We start from the raw sequence: 22,704 nt of genomic DNA, 5'->3' as shown, positions 1-22,704 counted from the left end.
GTGGACTGGTAGTAGCTCCTTGCAAATGGAATGGTGTCACAACAATGAGAGGTATTCAAGGAGGAAATAGCAAGCAAGGCAAGTATGTTCCTGTAAAGACAATGGGAACAAGCCTACAGAACTCTGGACGTTAAGGGGCATAAAAAGGAGGTTAAGAAAGAGAAGCTTATGACAGATACTAACATATTAGAATCCCTAGAGAAATGTACAAAGTACATAGAAGAATTTAGAAAGGAAATTAGGAAAGCAAAGACAACACATGAGGAAGTATTAGGGAACAAAATTTAAAAAAACAATATTTTTTAATTATATAAAGAGCAAGAGAATAACTAGTGAAAGAGCAGGGCTTATTAAATGGCAGGTGATGGCCTCGTAGTACTCTCGCTAGATTACTAATCCAGACACTCAGCTAATATTCTAGGGACCCTGATTCAAATCCCGCCAAGGCAGACAGTGGAATTGGAATTCAATATCTTTTATAAATCTGGAATTAAGCATCTACTGATGACTATGAAACCATAATGGTCGGAAAAACCCACCTGGTTCACTAATGTCCTCCAAGGATGGAAATTTGGACAGGACTACATGTGACTCCAGACCCTCAGCAACTGCCCTCTGAAATGGCCTAGCAAGACACTCAGGTGTACCAAAAGTCTCAAAGAAATGAAACTGACAGATCACCTGGCATCGACCTGGGCACCAGGAAAGACACTACAAGGTCCTTCTTACTAACATTTGGTGGCTAGTGCCAAAATTGGGAGAGCTGTCTCAGAGACCAGTCAAGCAACAGGGTTAACACAGTCATATTCACGGTATCATACTTTACAAGTAATGTCCCAGACACCACTAACACCATTCCTGGAAATGTCCTGTCCCAGCAGCAGGACAGACCCGGCAAAGGTGGTGGTACAGTGGTATACAGTCGAAAGGGAGTTATCTTGGGAGTCCTCAACATTGACTCTGGACCTCATGAGGTCTCATGGCTTCACATTAAACACTGACAAGGAAATCTCCTACTAATGACCATGTACCATACTCCCTCCGCTGATGAATTGGTACTCCTCCATGTTGAACAACATTTGGAGGAAGAACTGAGGATAGCAAGGGCACAAAATGTACTCTGGATGGAGGATTTCAATGTCCACTACCAAGAGTGGCTCAGCAGTAGTACTACTGACCAAGGTGCTCAGGTCCTAAAGGAAACGGCTGGATCAGCAGCAGGTAATGAGGAAACCAACAGGAGGGAAACATGTACTTGACCTCATCCTTAACAATCTGCTGGCTGCTGATAATTTGTCTATGATAGTTTCAGTGAGTGCCCACCACACAGTCATTCTGGAGACGAAGTTGACTTCACATTGAGAATAACGTCCATCTTGGTGTGTGACACTACCACCATGCTAAATGGGATAGACTTCAAACAGATCTAGCAACTCAACATTCAAGAGGAACTGTGGACCATCAACAGAAGCAGAATTGTACTCCAACACAATCTCTGAACTCACGGCCTGGTACATCCCGCACTCAACCATTACCATCAAGGGATGAACCTTGGTTCAACGTTGGTTCAATGCAGAGCACATTAGTGAAAGTCAGGAACAGCACTTGTCATACCTAAAAGTGAGGTAGCCTGGTGAGACTACCACATAGGATGACTTGCATGCCAAACAGCATAAGCAGCAAGTGGGAGACAGAGCTAAGCAATCCCATAACTAATACATCAGATCTAAGCTCTGCAGTCCTGCCACATCCAATTGTGAATGGTGGTGGACAATTAAACAACTCACTGGAGGAGGAGGAGGCTCCACAAATCCTCAGTAACGAAATAGTACATCAGCGCAAAAGATAAGGCTGAAACATTCGCAGCAAGCTTCAGGCAGAACTGCTGAGTGGATGATTCATCTCGGCCTCTTCCAGTAGACCCAGCATTACAGATACTAGTCTTCAGCCAATTCAATTTAATCCATGTGATATTAAGAAACTAGTGGAGTCAATTGATACTGCAAATGCTACGACCTTGACAACATTCCAGCAACAGTACTAAAGACTTGCATTCCAGACTTGTCACTCCCCTAACCAAGCTCTTCTAATACAGTTACAACACTGGCATCTATCCAACAATGTGGAAAATTGCCCAGGTATGTCCAGTACATAAAAAGCAGGAAACATCCAAACCAGTCCATTACTGTCCCATCAGTCTACTTTTAATCATTAGTAAAGTATGGAAGGTGCAATCAATAGTGCTATCAAGCAATACTTGCTCAGCAATGCCCAGTTTGGGTTTTTCCTGACCTATTACAGCTTTGGTTCAACTATGCACAAAAGAGCTGAATTCCAGAGGTGAGATGAGAGTGACAGTCTTTGACATCAAGGCTGCATTCGACTGAGTGTGGCATCAAGGAGCCCTGCAAAACTGGAATCAGTGGGTATCAGTTCAAACTCTCCCTGATTGGTGTTAAATTTGACACATAGGAAGATGGATGTGGTAGTTGAAGGTCAGTCATCTCAGCTCTAGGATATTTCCGCAGGGTAGTGTCCTAAGCCCAACCATCTTCAGCTGTTTCATCAATGATCTTCACTCCACCATAAGGTCAGAAGTAGGGACGTTGTTAATGATAGCACAATGTTCAGCATTATAGTAACAAGAAGATGGAGTACTGGGCTAATGGTCAGATACTTGGTAGTGTGGATGAGCAGAGGGATCTTGGTGTCCATGTACACAGATCTCTGAAAGTTGTCACCCAGGTAAATAGTGCTGTGAAGAAGGCATATGGCATACTGACTTTTATTGGTAAAGGAATTGAGTTCCAGAGTCCTGAGGTCATGTTGTAGTTGTATAAGACTCTGGTGCAGCCGCATCTGGAGTATTGTGTGCAGTTTTGGTCGTCATACTATAGGAAGGATGTGGAGGCACTGGAACAGGTGCAAAGGAGGTTTACCAGGATGTTGCCTGGTATGGTAGGAAGATTGTATGAGGAAAGGCTGAGGCACTTGGGGCTGTTTTCATTGGAGAAAAGAAGGTTTAGGGGTGACTTGATAGAGGTGTACAAGATGATTAGGGGTTTAGATAGGGTTGACCATGAGAACCTTTTTCCACATATGGAGTCGGATATTACGAGGGGGCATAGCTTTAAATTAAGGGGTGGTAGGTATAGGACAGATGTTAGGGGTCAGCGAGTCGTGAGTTCATGGAATGCCCTACCAGTAACAGTGGTGGACTCTCCCTCTTTATGGGCATTTAAATGGGCATTGGATAGGCTATGGAGGATAGTGGGCTAGTGTAGGTTAGGTGGGCTTGGATTGGCGCAACATCGAGGGCCGAAGGGCCTGTACTGCACTGTATTTTTCTATGTTCTATGTTCTATATTCGTGATTCCTCAGACACTGAAGCACTCCATGTTCAAATGCAACAAGATCTGGACAATATCCAGGCTTACAATGACAAGTGGCAAGTAACATTCACACCACACAAATGCCAGGTTATGACCATCACTATAAAAGAGACGATCTAACTAACCACCTCTCCCCTTGACATTCAATGGTATTACAATCACTGAATCTCCCACTATTAATATCCTGAGGATTACCATTGACCAGAAACTCAACTAGATGCACCATATAACAACAATGGCTACAATAGCAGGTCAGAAGCTAGGAATACCACAGCAAGTAACTCATGCAGAGAGAGAGTTAGGCCTCTTAAAGAACAAAGAGGTCATCGTTGTGTTGAAACTCAAGAAATGTGAGTGATATTAAGTGAATATTTCATGTCGGTTTATACAGTGGAGAAAAAATAGAAGCAAGATAACTCAGGGAAATAAACATATTGATATTTTGAAAACAGTTTACATTACAGAAGATGAAGTGCTGGAGGTCTGAGAAAATATAAAGGTGGATAAATCTCTGGCTCCTGATGTAGTGTATTCCAGGACATTGTGGGAAGTTAGAGAGGAAATTGGGTGGCCCCTTACACAAATATTTGTATCATCAGGTGAGGTGCTGCATGACTGGAGAGTGGCTAATGTTGTGCCTTTATTCAAGAAGGGATGCAAGGAGAAGCCTGGGAACTACAGACCTGTGAGTGTGACTTCAGTATTGGAGGTGATTCTGAAAGACAAGATTGATGTGCATTTGGAGGGCAAGGAATGATTAGGGAAAATCAGCATGGTTTTGTGCAAGGGAAGTCATGTCTCACAAACTTGATTGTGTTTTTTGAGAAAGTAACCAAGAAGATTGATTACAGCAGAGCGATAGATGTTATTTACTTGAATTTTAGTAATGCCTTTGATAAGGTTCTGTACAGTAGACTAATTAGTAAAGTTAAATCATATGGTATTCAGAGAGAGCTTGCCAATTGGGTATAAGACTGGTTTAATGGGAGGAGACAGAAAGTCATGTTGAAGGGTTGTTTTTCGAATTGGAGGCCTATTACCAATGGTGTGCCACTGGGATTGATACTGGGTCTATTTTTGTTTGTCATTTAAATACATTATCTAGATGAGAATATCGAAGGCATGGTTAGCAAGTTTGACGATGACACCAAAATTGGTGGTATAGTGGACAGTGAAGATGGTTATCTAAGATTAGAAAGAGATCTTGGTCAATTGGGTCGATGGGCTGAAGACAGGCAGATGGAGTTTAATATAGATAAATGCACAGTATTGCAATTTGGTAAAATAAAAGGCTGGCCTTACACAATTAAAAGCAGGCTTTGGGTAATGTTGTAGAATGAAGGGACCTAGGGGTTCAGTTAAATAATCCTTTGAAGTTCACATCACTTGTAGACAGGGCGGTTAAGAAGGTGTTCAACTGGTCTTCACTGATCAAACCTTGGAGTACAGGAGTTGGGGCGTCATGTTGAGATTGTACACGACATTAGTGAGAACTATGTTCAGTTCTGGTCGTCCTGTCATAGGAAAGATATTGTTAAGCTGGAGGCGGCTGGAGCTGGAGAAAAGATTTACCAGGATATTGCCAGGAATGGAGAGGATGGATAAACTGGAACATTTTTCACTGTAACAGCGTAGGAGGTTGAGGAGTGACCTCCTAGATAAGGTGAATGGAAGATGTCCTCTCCCTAGGTAGGGAATTTCAAGACAAGGGGGCACACTTGTAAGGTGAGAGTAAAAAGATTTTAAAAAGACATGAGGCGCAATCTTTTTTACACAGAGAGTGATTTATGAGTGGAATGAACTTCCAGAGGATGTTGTGGATTCAGGTTCAATTGCAACATTTAAAAAAAACATTTGGATAAATATATGAATAAGAAATGTTTGCAAATATTTAGGAAGGTGGGACTTGTTTAGTTTAGTATTATGGGTGCTGAAAATGTGTTGCTGATTAAAGCACAGCAGGTTAGGCAGCATCCAAGGAACAGGAAATTCGACGTTTCGGGCCAGAGCCCTTCATCAGGATTCCTGATGAAGGGCTCTGGCCCGAAACGTCGAATTTCCTGTTCCTTGGATGCTGCCTAACCTGCTGTACTTTAACCAGCAACACATTTTCAGCTCTGATCTCCAGCATCTGCAGACCTCACTTTTTACTAGTTTAGTATTATGGTCAGTATGGACTGGTTGGACTGAAAGGTTTGTTCCCATGTCTCTATGACTCCATGACCACCCAACATCCCAAAGCCTGTCCATCATCTACAAGGCACAAGTCAGCAGTGTGATGGAATACTCTTCACTTTCCTGGATAGGTGCAGCTCCAAAAACAGTCAAGAAGCTTGATATTGTCCAGAACAAAGCATCCCACTTGATTGCCACTACATTCACAAGCATCCACTCTTTCCACCACTAATGGTCAGAAGCAGCAGAGTGCACTATCTACAAGATGCACTGCAAAAATTCATCCAAGATCCTCTGACAACACCTTTCAAACACACAACCACTTCCATCTAGAAGGACAAGGGCAGCAGATACATGGGTATACCACCAAATGCAAGTTCTCCTCCAAGTTTTTCACTCTCCTGACTTGGAAATATATCGCGATTCCTCCCTAATAGCATTGTGGGTCAACCTACAGCAAGTGGATGGCAGCCATTCAAGAAGGCAGCTCACGACCACCTTCTCAAGGGCAAGTACAGATGGGCAATAAATGCTAACCAACCATTCATGCCCACATCCCAAAAATGAATTTAACAAAATCACCTTAGAAGTAATATGTATGTGGGCCCAGAAGACATAGACACAATCCTCAATGATCTCGATGTCAGTCTTCACAATGGAAAAGGACGACACAGGTCCAGACATCAGAATGGTGGATTGTGAAATAATAGGAGCAAGAGAGAGAGAGGGAGAGATGGTACTGCTGGGTTTATCAGCCTTAAAACAGTGGATAGATCCATAGGCCCAAATGAGATGTATCTGAGGTTGTTGAGGGAGCCAAGGAAGGAGTTATCATGGGCCCTCAAAGACATTTTCAGACTCAGGATACCAGAGGACTGGAGGACTACATTGCATTATTATTAAAAAGTGAGAAAGAAAAAAACCAGGAAATTATAGACCAGTCTGTCTAAACTCAGTGGTGGGAAGGTTCTCAGAAAGAATTCTGAAAGCCAGAAAGGCACTTGCACTTGGAGGGACACTGATTAATCAGGGATAGTCAGCACGAATTTGTAAAGGAAAGTTACGTTTGACAAATTTGATTGAATTTTATGAGGAAGTAACTAGAATTGTTCATGAGGGAATTAATTTAACGTGGTCTACATGGACTTCAGCATGACGTTTGGTAGTCCCCATGGAAAACTGGTTAAGAAAATCAGAGCCAGTGAGATTAAAGGTGAACTGGCAAATTGTCCAAAGTTCTCCAAGAGATAGGAAGCAGAGGGTGAAGGTGATGGGATGTTTCTGCGGCTGTAAGCCCATTTCCAGTGGGATTCCGCACGGCTCAATGCGAGGGCCCTTGTTGTTTGGGGTGTACATTAATGATTTCAACTTGAATGCAGAGAAATGATCAAGAAGTTCATGGCTAGGAGAAAAATTTGTAGGGTAATAAATAGTGAGGAGAATAATTATAAAACTACAGAAAGATATGAATGGACTGTTCAGGTGGGCAGAGCACTGGCAAATGGAATAATGTGAGATAATGTATTTGGGGATGGCTAACTGGAAAGTGATTAGACTGTTAATGATAGGTTCTTGGAAGTACTGAAGATCAGACAGTCCTTGGTGTGCATATACATAGATCTCTGAAGGTAGCAAGATAGGTAGTTAAAGGCAATAAATTGAATAATCACTACTTTTATTAACTGAGGCATAAAATTCAAGATCAAGTAGCTTATGCTGGAACTGTATTAAACAGTAGTTAGGCCACAACTGAGATACTGCATGCAGTTCTGGTCACCATATTATAAGAAGAATGTAATCCCACTGGAGGGTGCAGAGCAGATTACCAGGATGCTGCCTGGGCTGGAGGGTCTGAACTAGGAGGAATGATTGTATGGGCTGGTATTGTTTTCCTTGGAGCAACAAAGGTTAGGACAGGGCCTGACAGAAATGTATAAAATTATGGAGGAGCACAGATAGGATGGATAAGGATGCACTTTTTCCATTAGCAAAGGGATAAATAACAAGAGGACATGCATCTGAGGTAGGAGGTGAAAGGCTAAGAGGAGAATTCACGAGAAGTGTATTCATAAAGAGGGGATTCAGAATCATGAACTCACTGCCTAAAAGGGTATCAAGCCAGAAACTTTCATAACATCTAATCAGAATTTAGATGGACCAAAAGCTAGAAAATGGGGATTAGTATTCTCAGGTCTTTGTGGACTGGCATGGACACGATTGGCCATGTGGCTTTCTGTGCTGTAAAAGTCTGAGCCTATATTTTGGTAAGCTAATATTTGTACACCATTATATTACTGGATATTGAGGCATGTTATGAAGACATTGTCTACTGCTGACAATTATGTAATTACATCATCCAAGAGGCACGGCATTTAAGATGAAGGGCTGACTATAAGCAACTCTCCAATATATGAGATGATAAATAGCAGAAATAGTAGAAAACCTATACATATCAAAATAGAATTCCCAAATCTGAAGCAATTGCAGTCTCTTTATCGAGGGTGTAAAATAATTTTTCATATGCCACATATCTGAATTTATTTTATGCCCAATACTGTCAATCCATGAATTAAATTATGTCATGCCGATATTTAACTTTGAAAAATTTAGGGTTAAAATCATTCTGTGAATGAGCAGTTGCCTGTACTGGATTGCTCTGGCTGACAGGTGATATGGTGATGTAAAGTTCTCAAAATCTGAACTGCAGTTTATCTGTATCTGCTATACACAGCAAAAAAAACTGAAACTCCTTGTAACAATTTTAGGCCACATTTCAAACTTCGAGTAAAAAATGAGGTCTGCAGATGCTGGAGATCAGAGCTGAAAATGTGTTGCTGGTCAAAGCACAGCAGGCCAGGCAGCATCTCAGGAATAGAGAATTCGACGTTTCGAGCATAAGCCCTTCATCAGGAATACGATGAAGGGCTTATGCTCGAAACGTCGAATTCTCTATTCCTGAGATGCTGCCTGGCCTGCTGTGCTTTGACCAGCAACACATTTTCAGCACATTTCAAACTTAGAAGAAACATTTATAGTTAAGGTTTCAATTCATGGAGAAGTTTTTAATCACAGTTAAAATAAGTAGTTCCTCCCCACTCATTGTCATTAGCACACACTTCAACTACAGTACAACTCCATCCTTCATGTGACTGCCATCAATGTACACCTCCACGATGGCACTGAGCAAGAAATTGATCCACATGGTCTCATGCCTAATCAATAATCCAGTTCTCAACTGCACATACAGAGGGTGAAATTATTTGGTATAGCAGAATGATTTCAGTTCAAAGTTTTGCAGATGATGCCAAGATAAATAGGTAGGTATGCCTTGCAAAGAAGATGTAAAGAGGGTGCAGATGGATATAGATAAATTGAGTAAGTGGGCAAAAAATCTGTACGATGCAATATAATGTGGGAAAATGTGAAGTTGTTCACTTTGGCAGGAACAACAAAAATGCAGAGTATCACTTAAAAGGAAAACAGCTGTAAAATTCAGAGGTGCAGAAGGATTTAGGTGTTATAGTGCTGAGTCAAAAATAGTATGCAGATATTAACATGATCAAAAAGACTAATTAAATGTTATCAATTATTTCAAGAAAAATTGAGGATAAAAGTAAGATCCTACACTTCAGTTCTATAGGATTGGTGAGGCTGCATCTCAAATACAATGCGCAGTTTTGGTCTTACTGAAGAAAGGATATAAATGAATTGGAGGCAGCTCAGAGTTTACTAGGTTGGTATCTGGAAATAATGGGTTGACTTTTGAAATTAGACTGGACGAATTGGGCTTATTTCCACTGGAATTTAGTAATAAGAGGAATGATTGATTGAAGTGTATAAAATCCTGAATGGAATTGATAAGGTGGGTGTAGTGATTGTCAGCCAGGTGGACCTCATAGAATATGAGTTCCCTGACTGGGTATGTTAACCTGATCCAATCAGGGAGCCTTGGCAGACAGATATAAACAGAAGTGTAAAACATTCTGGACACTCTGAGAGCTGGCTGAGGAAGCCAGACCAGTGCCAGGTACTATGGATGGGTAAGAGGCAAGGTCAGATCCTATGATGTACAAAGTTTGGTAAATGAGCAGTTCTAAACAAGCATGTGGACCACACGAAAGCTGCAAACTCACAAATTGGGCAGGAACAAAACATACCGGGCCCCTCAGAACAAGCAGCAAGGCTGTCAGAACCCATGGGCTCTCCTCCTCTATTTTGCGTCAAAGAAGTCTCAGAGACTGAGATGGATAGGCAGATATTGCAGCCTCAATGCCTTTACCGCCTGCAGAAGAGGATGAATATTTTCCAAGCCACTCTGGGTGCAAGAGGTGGGGTGTGTATGGTACACACCGCCCTTTTCCAAGGCTGTTGAAGAATTGGTGGGGCAGCACAGTGGCTCAGCGGTTAGCACTGCTGTCTCACAGCGCCAGAGACCCGAGTTCGATTCTAGCCTCAGGTAATTGTCTGTGTGGAGTTTGCAAATTCTTCCCTGTCCGCGTGGGTTTCCTCCCAGTACTCCCGTTTCCTCCCACAGTCCAAAGACATGCAGGTTAGATGAATTGGCCATGCCAAATTGTCCATAGTGTTCAGAGATGTGTAGGTTAGATGCATTGGTCAGGGGTAAATGTTGAGTAATAGGATAAAGGAACAGGTCTGGCTAGGTTACTCTTCGGAAGGTCAGTGTCGACTTGTTGGGCTGAAAGGCCTCTTTCCATACTGTAGGAATTCTATGAACAGGACCTGGTGCGAAAATGCCCCAGGAGAGGCTACAGGCCTATGAACAGGCCTATAACCCTGAACTTAGAGGGAGAGGGCAGAAGGAAGCAGTGATTGTAACAAAGTCTACCAGGTGGACCTCATAGAACATGAGTTCTCTGATTGGGGCTATAAATCTGATCCAGTCAGGGAATTCCGGCTGGTAGGTATTAACAAAAATGTCAGAGGTTCTGTTCACTCTGAAACCTGGCTCTGAAGAAGCTGGGTCAGTGTCAAGTACTATGCACATGTAAATATTGGGAGATTTGGTGTTGGGAAATGGCTTCTGTGGAGTTATTTCAGTGGTCATGGAAAACATGTTTCTTCTTGTGGTTAAGTCCAGAACTAGGAGACACTGTTTTAAAATTAGGGATTGCCCTTTTAAAACAGATGAGGAGAATTATTTGTAGACAGTTGTGCTACTTTCTCTGCCTCAGAAGGCAATGAAGTTGGGGTCATTAAATTTTGTTAAGGCAGAGAGTGTTGTAGGTCAGGGAATCAAAGGTTACTGGGTGGAGACGGGATTGTGAAATTTGAGACACCAACCAATCACCCATGATTTTATTGAATGAGAGGGCAAACTTGACAAGCTGAATGGTTTAGTTGTGCTCTTAATTTGTTTGTTTCAACTGTTCTAAAGATCAGTAACAAGAGGAATAAATATATAATGATTTGCAAAAGAATGACAAGTGACTTGAGAAAAGTAAGTGGCTGTGATCTGAAATATGCAAAGATGGTGAAAGCAGATTCAAAAGTAACTTCCAAAATAACTACTTGAAAGAAAAACAAAGTCAAAGGTGCATGGGGGAAAGAGGAAGGAAATGGGATTAGTCAGATATATTTAAAATTCAGACAGTACAGAACAGTGGACTGAATGGCCTCATTCTATGTTCATTGTTTCAGGATTGATCAATTAATTATAATCTGTAACACCAACTGACCAACCTCACCTCCCCTCACAAAACCAGACACTCTCATATATTCCCACTTCCCACCAACACCACAAATTCTCCCAACATCCACAGCCCACGCACTAGCATGCAAAGCCCCAACCACAACCCCTCAGTCACCATTCGCCCCACACTCCCACCAACATTCCACCAAACCCAACTAGTCACACCATAGTATGCCACACCACACCCAACTAGTCGCGGCCAATCCCCTATAACACCACCCGACATTTGGTACCAAATCTTACTCCCATCACCAACACACCAATATTCTCACTCCCATCACCACTACAACCCCCTCAACCCATATCCCCTATCACAACCCCTGAAACCCTGCTTCTTAAGATAAGTCCCTGAAACCTAACCTCATTCCCCAGCAAATGCACTCTCAGTTATTCTGCGCATAATAGTCTCCCTTCTAGTCATCAAAAATATAGGCACTAAGTAGTGCAATTACCAAATGTAAGCGTGAAAAATAACCTTTCATTCCAATCTTCCCCCATATTCATGACCAGTTTTAATAACTATTCTACCTACTGCTCTTCATGGTTGGCAAGTTAACCTATTCCATTTCTCAGTATTGCTTTTATCTACTTTTGTTTTAAACTTACGAGACAAATTTGCCAACTTCTACTTGCAATATTGGATCCTGCAGTTGAAGCTCTAGGATTAACTCTTCTGGATGAAGTGCTGCTCCAGGTTTAGCAGGCTGTGGAGAATAGATACGCAGAATTCCCTTATAACTGCCAACAATAATTTTGTCTGGAAACAACGAAAAAGAATAAATTTAATGACATTGTTTGTTTGAATAGATCATGAAGTATAAACACATCTGCAAATAATTCTACAATCACAAGACATATTAATTTGCAAAATCAATTTATTTTTGACCTAGGATTTACAAGATCCAATTTATCCAAGATGAGGCAATGTAAAATCACAAGCATCCTGTAGGTTGAAATAATGATGTGAAATATTGCAAAGGTTTCAGATGCTGTTTAGCATACAGGTTTAACCCAATCTTGACGTACAGTTCCCTTAATTAGCATTAATTAGGGCATTAAGATAAAGTGGCTGTTTCATTTTTTTTTATCTAGATAGGTGAATTCAGAATTCAAAAGCGACAGCGCTTATCTGGATGCTTCATTCACCTATCATTTCTCCAGGACACTAGGAGCATCATAGCACAATATACATTTTTCTTGAATTGCCTAGATTAAATGTGATCTGATTGTAAATTCAATGTGCTATGATACAGCACCTACAGTTTGCTCCACTCATCATAAACAATATGGGAAAGGGAGAGTTGGAACATGACAGTGGCAATTACTGGATGCAATGACAACTTAAAGGCCTATGTAAAAAGACATTGATGATGAATTCTATAATTGATAAATATCAAAATTAAGGAATGCATTTTTTGGGCTGCCTAACTAAATTATTTCATTAAGCCGGGGGAAGAAATGTTGTTGGTCTCAATCATACTTACCATTTCCACTGTTGTCAATATCAGCCACACACAAGCATCCTTGATCAAATTCTTCCTGCTCTCCTACAACTGTGGACCACCAGTCTCGAGCTTTAAACAAAGACATCTTCCTTCAACCTGAAACTACCAAAATAATGAAATGCTCAGACTACTGACACACAATGCTGTCTTCACAACAGTCTCAAGAAGATACTAGAATTTAAATATTAGCACTCGAGGTAAAGACCCTCTCCTAGTTTGCTCATCCTGTATTAATATTCAGCACCCTCAGATGAAAGAATAAAACACCCTACATTCTATCTCAAAATCAAAAAAAAACTAGACATCCACTAAGCATTGACCTAGACAACAGAAATGACAAGGACTTACCTTCCCACTCATTGATGCAAAGCCTTCCTCATTAACATTTGGAGACGTATGCCAAAATTGGAAGAGCTGTCCAAAGAGCCTATTGCAACAACATAACATTGATTTGAAGATCTGATGATGACAATGTCCTAAATAGACTCTTCCATCACTGGATATGCCATACTCCAGGTATACTGTTAGGAGAGAATGCCTGGGAGTCCTCAACACCTACTCCAGACCCCAAGAAGTCTCATAGCATCAAGTTAAACATGGGCAAAGATACTTCTTGCTGATTGCCATCTCCTGTCTCCCATTACCTGCTGAACCACACAACTCTTGAAGAGGCACAAAGAGTAAAACGGGCACAAAATATATTTTGGGTGTTGGATTTTAATGTCCATCAACACAAGTGACTTGGAACACTACTATTCACCAAATTAGTCCTTAGGACATTTCTGCCAAACCGGGTCTGCAGAAGTTGACAAGGGGATCAAAAAGGAACAATCTGGCATAGATCTCACTAATTTACCTGTCACAAATACTTGACATTATTGCTTGGAGATCTGGTTAAGTAAAACTCCTGCCTTCACAGAAGACACCCTTCATTCTTCTGTTCTGTGTTCAATGGGACATGCAGGGTCTGCAAAGCCTTCCTACTCTAGTTTACCAAGGGGAAAATTAATATGAAGGTACGAAACAAAATTGATAATGTAGTAAATACTCAAATTAGCTTTGTGTGTCTTTTCCATTCAAGTCAGAATGAATATGTTGGAGGCTTTTTTTTTCCAAATTCATTTATTGGAGTTTTTTTATTGCATGGTATTCATAATTGGCTGCACAAGTTGGTGAGCTGCTGTAATCCTTGGGATGTAGGGACAACCACAATGCTGTTAGGAACGGAGTTTGAGAATTTTGATTCAATTACAGTGAAGGAATGAAGCTATATTTGCAGGTCAGAATGATGTGGCTTGGAGGAGAATTGCAAATAGTGGTCTCATGTACCTGCTGTCCTTCTCCAGCTAGGTGGTTAAGATTGCAGTTTGGAAGGTGCATTTACAAGAGCCTTAGTGAGTTACTGCAATACATTTTACAGATGGTACACACTGCTGGCACTGTTTCTTGGTGGAAGGAATAAATGTTGAAGGTGGTGGTTTGCATGCCAATCAAGAAGGCTGATTTATCCTTGATGGTGTCAAACCTCTTGAATATTGTTGAAGTTGTACTCATTCCGGAAAGTGAGAAGCATTGTTTTGTGGATGGTAAACAGGCGGTGCATTACTTGCCATAAAATTTCAAGTATCTGGCGTGCTCACAGGATTTATATAGCTAGATAATAACCTCAGGAAGCTGATTGTAGGGGATTCAGTGATATCAACATTATTAAACATCATTCACTCCCATTGGAGATGGTCATTGCTTGGCATGATTGTTACTTGACACTCATCAGCCCAAGCCTAGGTGCTGTCTTAAGTTTTGTTGCCTCTGGACACAGACTGCTTCAAGTTTCTCAGGAGAATCTAACATTTCCACTTCTGACTCCATGATGGAGGGAAGGTAATTGATTAAGCTTGGACATTACCCTTGGCATGATGCTCAAGGGCTGATTGGAATTGATCGACCTCTGTTGTTTTCCTCTTCAGCCTGTGCCTTGTTCCTCCAATGTATTTTTAGCAATGTACTTTTCCACATGAGATTCCATACAGTGTGGAAACAGGCCCTTCAACCCAACAAGAGTAACCCACCCAGAACCATTCCTCTCTGACTAATGGGCAATTTAGACCTGCACACATCTTTGGGAGGAAACCAGAGCACACGGAGGAAACCCAGGCAGACACAGACACAGGGAGAATGTGCAAACTCCACACAGGCAGTCACCTGAGGCTGAAATCGAACCTAGAACCCTGGTGCTATGAGGCAGCAGTGCTAACCACTAAGCCAACCATGCCACTCCAAAATTAGCAAGGGTTTAAAGGAGCTTAGAACTCATTTTGCCACGTTTACAAAATGTTACAGATTGTAACATAGATAGTTATTTCCCTCAAAGAACAAACATCGAAATCACTTGCGTGGGTTTGAAGATATAACCTAAATAATGCTGCATGCGACAACAAATATACAGCAGCTGAGCTTATCCCTTCGGATAAAGGGGACTGACGTACAGCCTAAATCAGCTTTGCAGTCTCAGCCTGAAGATGAAGCAGCAGAGGCTCTCCTCGGATTGTTTCGAATTAATGTGGAATGCTGCCCCGGCAGATGACAGTAGAGGATGAATGCTCGTGAAACTTAGTTCACAACCTCATTTCATTCAGCTGATGTTAAGAATATATCAGTAATTTGAAACTCTTCTATTACTCAGAAACGAAGGGCCGAAGAGTGAGAAGAACTCAATAACCTGCACCCAGGTTCGACTCTGCAAATTCACACACACACTGAGCAAGCATAACATTCACTGGCCATCGCAGCCTCCTGCCATGGGCATCGGGGAGGTGGTTATAGGTCTGATTGGAGTTAGAGAAGCAGGATGGGGTCTGGTTGGGATGGGAAATGGAATCGGTTTGGGGACAGCATGTTCCCGGTGTAGAGATGTCCCGATCCAGAGGGAGGGAGTTGGGATTCGGTCCAGTGGGGAATCTGATTCTGAGTCTAGGGGTTGGTGGCGATCGGGACAGCCAGGAGACTGGGCTTGCTAGGGTCAGCCCGGTCCAAGGAGAGAGGTTTCCGTTCCGGAAGGAAGGAAACAGAGAGTGTAGGGTCGCTAAGGCCCGAGGATCACTCGCTTACCCACTGCCCGCTCCGCCGTTGTCATAGCGCCGCCGCGAGAGACGCTCTGATGGCGGCGCAAGAACGGAAGTTCCTGGCGCCTTGGCAGCAAGGTCTGATGGGAAGTGTAGTTCTTTGTTGCCGCGTTTCTGCAAAACTTCTTTAAGACCTGATTTGGAGATGCCGGTGTTGGACTGGGGTGTACAAAGTTAAAAATCACACAACACCAGGATTTAGTCCAACAGGTTTAATTGGAAGCAATAGCTCCGCAAGCTCTAATGAAGTCATCTAGATTGGAAACGTTAACTTGCTCTCTCCATGAATGCTGCTTGACCAGTTGTGATCTCAAGCATTTGTTGTTTGCAGTTAAGACACCGTCCATTCTCTTCATGCTGGGACCTCAGTGTCAACTTTTTCACGCAGAGGGTGGTGCATGTATGGAATGAGCTGTTCAGAGGAAGTGGTAGAGGCTGGTACAATTACAACATTTAAAAGGCATCTGGATGGGTATATGAATAGGAAGGGTTTGGAGGGATATGGGCCAAGCGTGGCAACTAGGACTCGACTAATTTATGATATCTGGTCAGCATGGACGAGTTGGATTGAAGGGTATGTTTCCAATCTTTATATTTCTGTGACTCTATGTAGTCATAGAGATATCATATGTTAAAATGGTTATAGTGTGTGTGGGAGGTTAGAAATATAGTTTCTGCAGGAGGGGTAAGGGGAACATTATACAAATGGTCACGGACTTCTTGTAGCATGTAGCATACTAAAAGAACAAGCTGTAACAAACAAGAAACAAAGAATGCAGACATACAAGGACAGCAGGATGGCCAGATGAGAAAATAACTAGAGAAAAAACAAGTGAGGTAATCGGCTTATGATATGATGGGAAAAGGGAGGCATGATTCCACAACTTGTAAACTAAATAAGAATGCTAACATGCTCTGTTTTCGTGTGCATTTCTGCTTGATTGCAGAAGCGTCCGGTACTTGCAAAGCTGTAATAAATTGTTCTTGTTTCCAAGACTTTGTCTCAGGCTGATTTGTGAGTGGGTTCTGTTTCCCACAATTGGGGGCTCGTCCGGGATCCAAAACTCGGACCACTCAACACTCTTGGGACGATGGGGGAGGTGTACCTCACCAATTTCGGTGATCTCTGACTCCCTTGCTTGTCGTTCGCGGTTTGGGCGAGTACAATCCGGACTGGGAGACCCTGGAAACAAGGCGGGCAGACGCGGCAGGTTCGGTCAGGCAACTCTTGTACACAAGACCCAGGTAGGGAAAGGTCTTAAAGGATATATCCGAGCGACCGGGGGCAGCGGTATTTGCTGCAGGAACTGCTGCAGGACGGGGTGCACCAAAACAACCAGGTAACTCTGTGCACAGACCAAGGTAAGAAAAGAGATCTTTAAGTATTGCCTTGGTGTGGACTTATGAAAGTACGGGGAATTTTGCAATATATAAAACAAAGCATATGTCAATGGAAAACAGTCCGTGTCAGAAGGGCAAGTAGCTGAAGGGCTACTGAGGGTGCACTTCGTAACTATCTTATGGCCAGACGTCCAAAAGAATATTCAAAAGCTAGAGGAGTCGTTGCGGGAAGCTCAAAGTGTCTGTGAGATGTGATGTCTGTGTGTGTGTGTGTGTGTGTGTGTGTGTGAGAGAGAGGGAGAGAGAGCAAAGAGCTGTACAGCTAGTAGAAAGTTTAACCCTTTGTGATTCGGTTTGAATGCACATTTGTTTGTTGGTGATTGAATGTTTGTGCTTTGTTCCCTGGAGCTTGAGATCCAGGACTGTTTTGAATCTGATTTCTGCTATGGAAATTTTAACATGATTTCTTTTAAGGTTAAGGATTTTACAGATTATGAAATAAAATGTTAACTCCTGTTCTTTTTACAGGTCATGACTGCCTTACTATCAGTTTCTAACTAATCCCTTTTATCATTACATAAAAGTGATTTATGAAGAACAGTTGAAGTCTCAAAAAAAGCATATAATTGGTCAGATTAATTGGACGAGTAAGGTGTCTAGTCAGGACCCTGAAGAGGGTGCGGAAGAAGGTGACACCAGACCTCGTTAAGATTAATTAAATTAGCAACAATGGGAGGAACGGGGAGTTGCCTGTGTAACGATTGATCTGTAAATAACGTTAAAGGGGATATATCCTGCCCAACAGTTCTTTGGGGAGAAAGTTGGGTAATTGGGAATACAACTCCCGGACGCGGAAGAAAGATAAGGCTACAATGATAAACTATTGTTGTTTTGTCTGGACTAGAGAAAGTATTAAGGCGCCTGGTATTTTTTTGGCCCAAATATGGGTCTGATGAGGATTGGCTGTGTCAAGATCTTAATATATATGTCAATCGAAAAGAACCGTACAGTCAAAAAGAGTCCGATTATGCGGCTTGTTGGATAGGGAGCGCTGGAGTAAAATTATGTCCCATGAATACGGAGGAATCAGGGAAAGAACAGAAAAAGAATGAACAAGGGAAGCCACAATGGGATCCCTTAACGTGTTTGCCGCCTCCATATGCTACTCCCCGGAATGAGCCTACAGCTCCCAAAGTAGAACCGAGTCCAGACACAGGAAAGGGAACGGACTCTGAACTGAAAGATGCAGAACCTAGGGGGCTCAGAATCACTCGAGCCACCACACGTAAAGGAGGGGCAGAGATAATGGAAAATGTAAAATTATGTCCCAATACGAGATGTTCCGACTGGGGACGGTACAATCGGATATGTAAATGCTCCCTTAACTAGCAGTGAAGTTAGGGTCTTTAAAAAGGAAATGAAAAGTTTAATAGAGGATCCGGTTGGACTAGCCGAACAATTAGATCATTCCTAGGACCTAATTTATATATCTGGGGAGAACTGATGGCAATTTTAGGAACATTATTTTCAGGGGAAGAACGAGGTATGATTAGGAGAGCAGCTTTATAGGAATGGGAAAAGCAGCATCCATTTGGGGAAGAAGGGGCCCTAGCAGAACAGAAATTCCCAAATGTTGATCCTCATTGGGAAAATAATGATAGAGAAGATAGGGAGTCAATGCGGGATCTACAAGAAATGGTAATATTAGGAAATAAAGAGGCGGCACCTAGATCACAAAACTTTGTTAAGGCCTTTGAAGTACAACAAGAGAAGGCTGAAACCCCTTTCTGCATTTCTTAAAAGGCTGAAGGAGGCCACAAGGAAGTATTCAGGAATGGATCCCGATAATCCGTTAGCACAGGGTCTCTTAAAGGTCCAATTTGTAACTAAGTCATGGCCGGACATACAAAAAAAACTACGAAATTAGATGGATAGAGTGAAAGACAGATGGAAGAACTGTTACGTAAGGCACAGAAAGTGTATGTGAAAAGGGAAGACGAGAAGCAGAAACAGAAAGCCAAAATGATGGTGGCGGCAGTAGAAGAAATAACAAAAAGGAGAATGGGATCAAGGGATAACAGGAAGGGTAGGGGAGGACACGAAAGACAAGGGTCAGATACCCAGGAAAGGAGGCAAAAGGCAGGGTGTTACCATTGCAGGAAAGTGGGGCATTTTAAATGGGAATGCCCAGAATTAGCACGAGAAAGGGAAGACGTTTCCCTAATGACCTTAGATAAAGATTAGGGGAATCAGGGGTTCTTTCCTCCTGAGACCCACTGGGAACCCTTGATAAATTTAAAGGTGGGACCTGAAGGGGAGGAGGCAGTATTTTTGGTGGACATGGGAGTGGCACGATCATCCCTAAGTTTTAGACCTACCGGTGTTAAATTGACTAACAAGAATGTCGGGGTTTCCAGAGTAAAAGGCAAGGAATTCTTGGTGCCTATTTTTGAGCCAATCCTAATTAGAGGAAATGATAAGGAAATGACAGGACAATTACCAACTGTAGAGTTCAATGATAAGTTTTTAAAGAACTATATTGTGGCGCTCGGCTCTTCTTTGTCTGTCCTTAGGAAGAAGGGTCTGTTGACCCAGACACCTCCACTTGAGTTCGCTGTACATCGAATACAACCGGGTGATTGGGTCCTAATCAAAACCTGGAAAGATACCAAACTGCACCCAAGCTGGGAAGGACCGTTCCTCCTGACTATTGAAACAGCCGTCCGATCTGCTGAAAAAGGGTGGCGTCATCACACTAGATTAAGGGCCCCGTGGACGCTCCTTCCCCTTCGGCAGGGTGGCAAGCTCATCCTACTGACAACCCTCTGAAAGTCAAGCTGAGCAAAAAGAATGGACTGAGATAAAAGACTATTAAGTATTGGTTTAAAAAACTGTATCCCAAAATAATTGTAAGTGTTGCATGGACTCACTCCTCCCTGATATTTAAAGGGTTAGGGAATAGACAGATAGGGTTGTGGGCTGAAATGAATGGTCAGCTTTATGTTGTCACGATAATATTAACACTAGCTGTCAAGGGGGGGTGGGAAAAATCATTTTACCACTTTATGTCAGAATTATGCTAAACTAAAGGGGCATACCGACTGTTGGCTATGTGCTGAGATCCCACACCATGGGGAATCCGGAATTCCTCTCCCGGTAATACCACTTACCAAAGAAGAAGTGTACGATGTACAACAATTTGACTCGGGCTCAAATGATACATACGTGGAGATTTGAAAGGGGTAATTACAACTTTGCGGGATGGTTCCTCGACCAGCCCCCAAAAACCACGGGCACTATCGATGACCTTAGAGTTTCCCCACCGAAAGGAGCAGTAAATACCACTTCTTCCTGTAATCAGAATGATACTGCACCCTTCCGATTAGGAAAGTCATCTTGTGTCTACACCAGCCAAGCTACTCCCACAACCATTCCCCAAGTACTGAATGGGACATATTGAGTGTGTGGCGTAAAGGTCTACCCATTTACCCCCGGCGAGAAGTACATTTGGAGTGGCGGATGTCATGGGAATGGGTGCTGGGACCATCCAGTTCAGACACCACAAAGTCAGAAAGGCTGGAGTGGCTCCTGCTACCTTGCCTATATAGTTCCCCATTTGAGGCTGTTAAAGAGAGCCCCAAAAATACCTCGGAAAAAACAGGGAGGAAGGCGAGTAACCCGGAAAGTAACTGAAGGAGATCGCCTCCTCTGGACTTTGATACGTATGTATGGGACCACTCGAGCAGGAGTAGAAATAGAGCAGGAGTAGAGTTGGCAGCTTCCCTGGAAGAGTTGGCCAACAGTACTGCTGATGCGTTGGCCAAAACCCAATCTCAAGTAGAAGCCATAACGACCGAAATGATTGCCACTAGGCTAACGACCCTTCAGAACAGGATGGCTCTGGATTATATTCTAGCAGAGAAGGGTGGTACCTGTGCACTAATTGGAGAGGAATGTTATACGTACATACCTGAGATCTCCTCTAACATTACTGATATCTCCAAACATGTGCGAGTCAAAATCGCCAAGATAAGGGAGGCCGGTAATCGGTACTGGAATGAAAAAGGATGGGAATGGGGGAATTGGGATTAACTGGTTGGGGAAGGTGGTTAGTCAATCTAGTTATCTATGGATTATTGATATTAGTGGGTCTGGTGGTAGGGTTCAATGTCCTAAAATGGGTAATGAAACAACTGATGACATCCCTTGGGGAAGGAACCCAAATAAATCATCAGATGCTTTTACAATCAGCAGGTGATATGGAACAAAGAGAAAGTCAAAGAATGCTTCTAGAATTCGAGGGACGAATAACACAAATATGTAATCTAAGATTGTGAACCTCATCGCCAAAAGGCATAAGAGGGCAAAACATAAGAAAATGAATTAAAGGAGACTTAATAAGTGCAGAAACAACAGTTAGAGAAAAAGAAAAAAGGGGAATTATGGGAGGTTAGAAATGTAATTTCTGCAGGAGGGGTAAGGGGAACATTATACAAACGGTCGCGGAATTCTTGTAGTGTGTAGCATACTTAAGGCTAAGACTTTAATGAATATAGAGGGTCTTTTAAAGAAAATAGTTTTAAGCTAGGAAATAACTATGAAGGGTTGTAGCTGACCACAAAAAGAAGCAGCAGGGGCATTTCACAATAAAACTTACAGTATGATAAGAGAAACTGGATAAAAGAACAAGCTGTAACAAAGAATGCAGACATACAAGGACAGCAGGATGGCCAGGTGAGAAAATAACTAGAGAAAAAAAACAAGTGTGGTAATCAGCCTATGGATAGGATAGGAAGAGGGAAGCATGATTCCGCGACTTGTAAACTGAATAAGAATGCTAACATGCTCTGTTTTCTTGTGCATTTCTGCTTGATTGCGGAAACGTCCGGTACTTGCAAGGCTGTAATAAATTGTTCTTGTTTCCAAGGCTTTGTCTCAGGCTGATTTGTGAGTGAGTTCTGTTTCCCACAGTGTGTCACCCCAGAAATCTCACACTTAACATTTGTTTTAGTGCTGAGCCCGATTTAGAGGAAAGAATGATTTTTATCTGCAAATATTCCACTTTATTAGAGACACCTGTCCATCTTAATGGTGACAAGAGTATTTGTGGCCTAGCCAATGTGCAAAATCGAAAATGTGGAGAAACCATTCTTTATTATTTCTAACAGCAACTTGTTTTAATTAAACTTAAATTATTGAATAAATTATGAAACAATAGACATAAAAGCCATAAAATCATTACTATACAGAAGGAAAGCAGAAGCAGTAGGAAGCTTTAGAAACATGGACATCTCTACAGTTCAGCCTCAAATGGAGGTCTGGCATTACTTCTAGATACCACATTTCAGGAAGGATGCAAAGGCATTGGAGACTTAATTGGAGACCTTCAGCTATGTGGATAAATTGGTGAAGGTGGCTCTGTTTAGTTTGAAAACATTTAAAGGAGATTTGATAGATAT

General features: G+C 42.2%; 1 protein-coding gene across 7 annotated transcripts in view; it reads right to left on the bottom strand.

Annotated features, from left to right (window-relative positions):
• Nucleotides 1–22,704, bottom strand: part of bbs9 (Bardet-Biedl syndrome 9) — a 562,903-nt gene that overhangs the window by 538,513 nt on the left and 1,686 nt on the right. For 6 of the 7 annotated variants that reach the window (XR_009643699.1, XM_060822956.1, XM_060822964.1 and 3 more), the window contains exons 1-3: nucleotides 15,891–15,942; nucleotides 12,762–12,884; nucleotides 11,884–12,034 (exon numbers count right to left, since the gene is read on the bottom strand). Coding sequence is in view for 6 of the 7 variants with exons in the window: in XM_060822956.1 (XP_060678939.1) it covers nucleotides 11,884–12,034; nucleotides 12,762–12,867 (257 nt within the window). In the remaining variant the exon portion in view is untranslated. Of the gene's footprint in view, nucleotides 1–11,883; nucleotides 12,035–12,761; nucleotides 12,885–15,890; nucleotides 15,943–22,704 lie in introns of those variants that run through there. The other variant, XM_060822953.1, reaches the window with a different exon arrangement.

Source organism: Hemiscyllium ocellatum, chromosome 4 (assembly GCF_020745735.1).
Source record: "Hemiscyllium ocellatum isolate sHemOce1 chromosome 4, sHemOce1.pat.X.cur, whole genome shotgun sequence".
NCBI classification, from domain to species: Eukaryota; Metazoa; Chordata; class Chondrichthyes; order Orectolobiformes; family Hemiscylliidae; genus Hemiscyllium; species Hemiscyllium ocellatum.
This window is presented reverse-complemented; position numbering and strand designations above follow the sequence as displayed.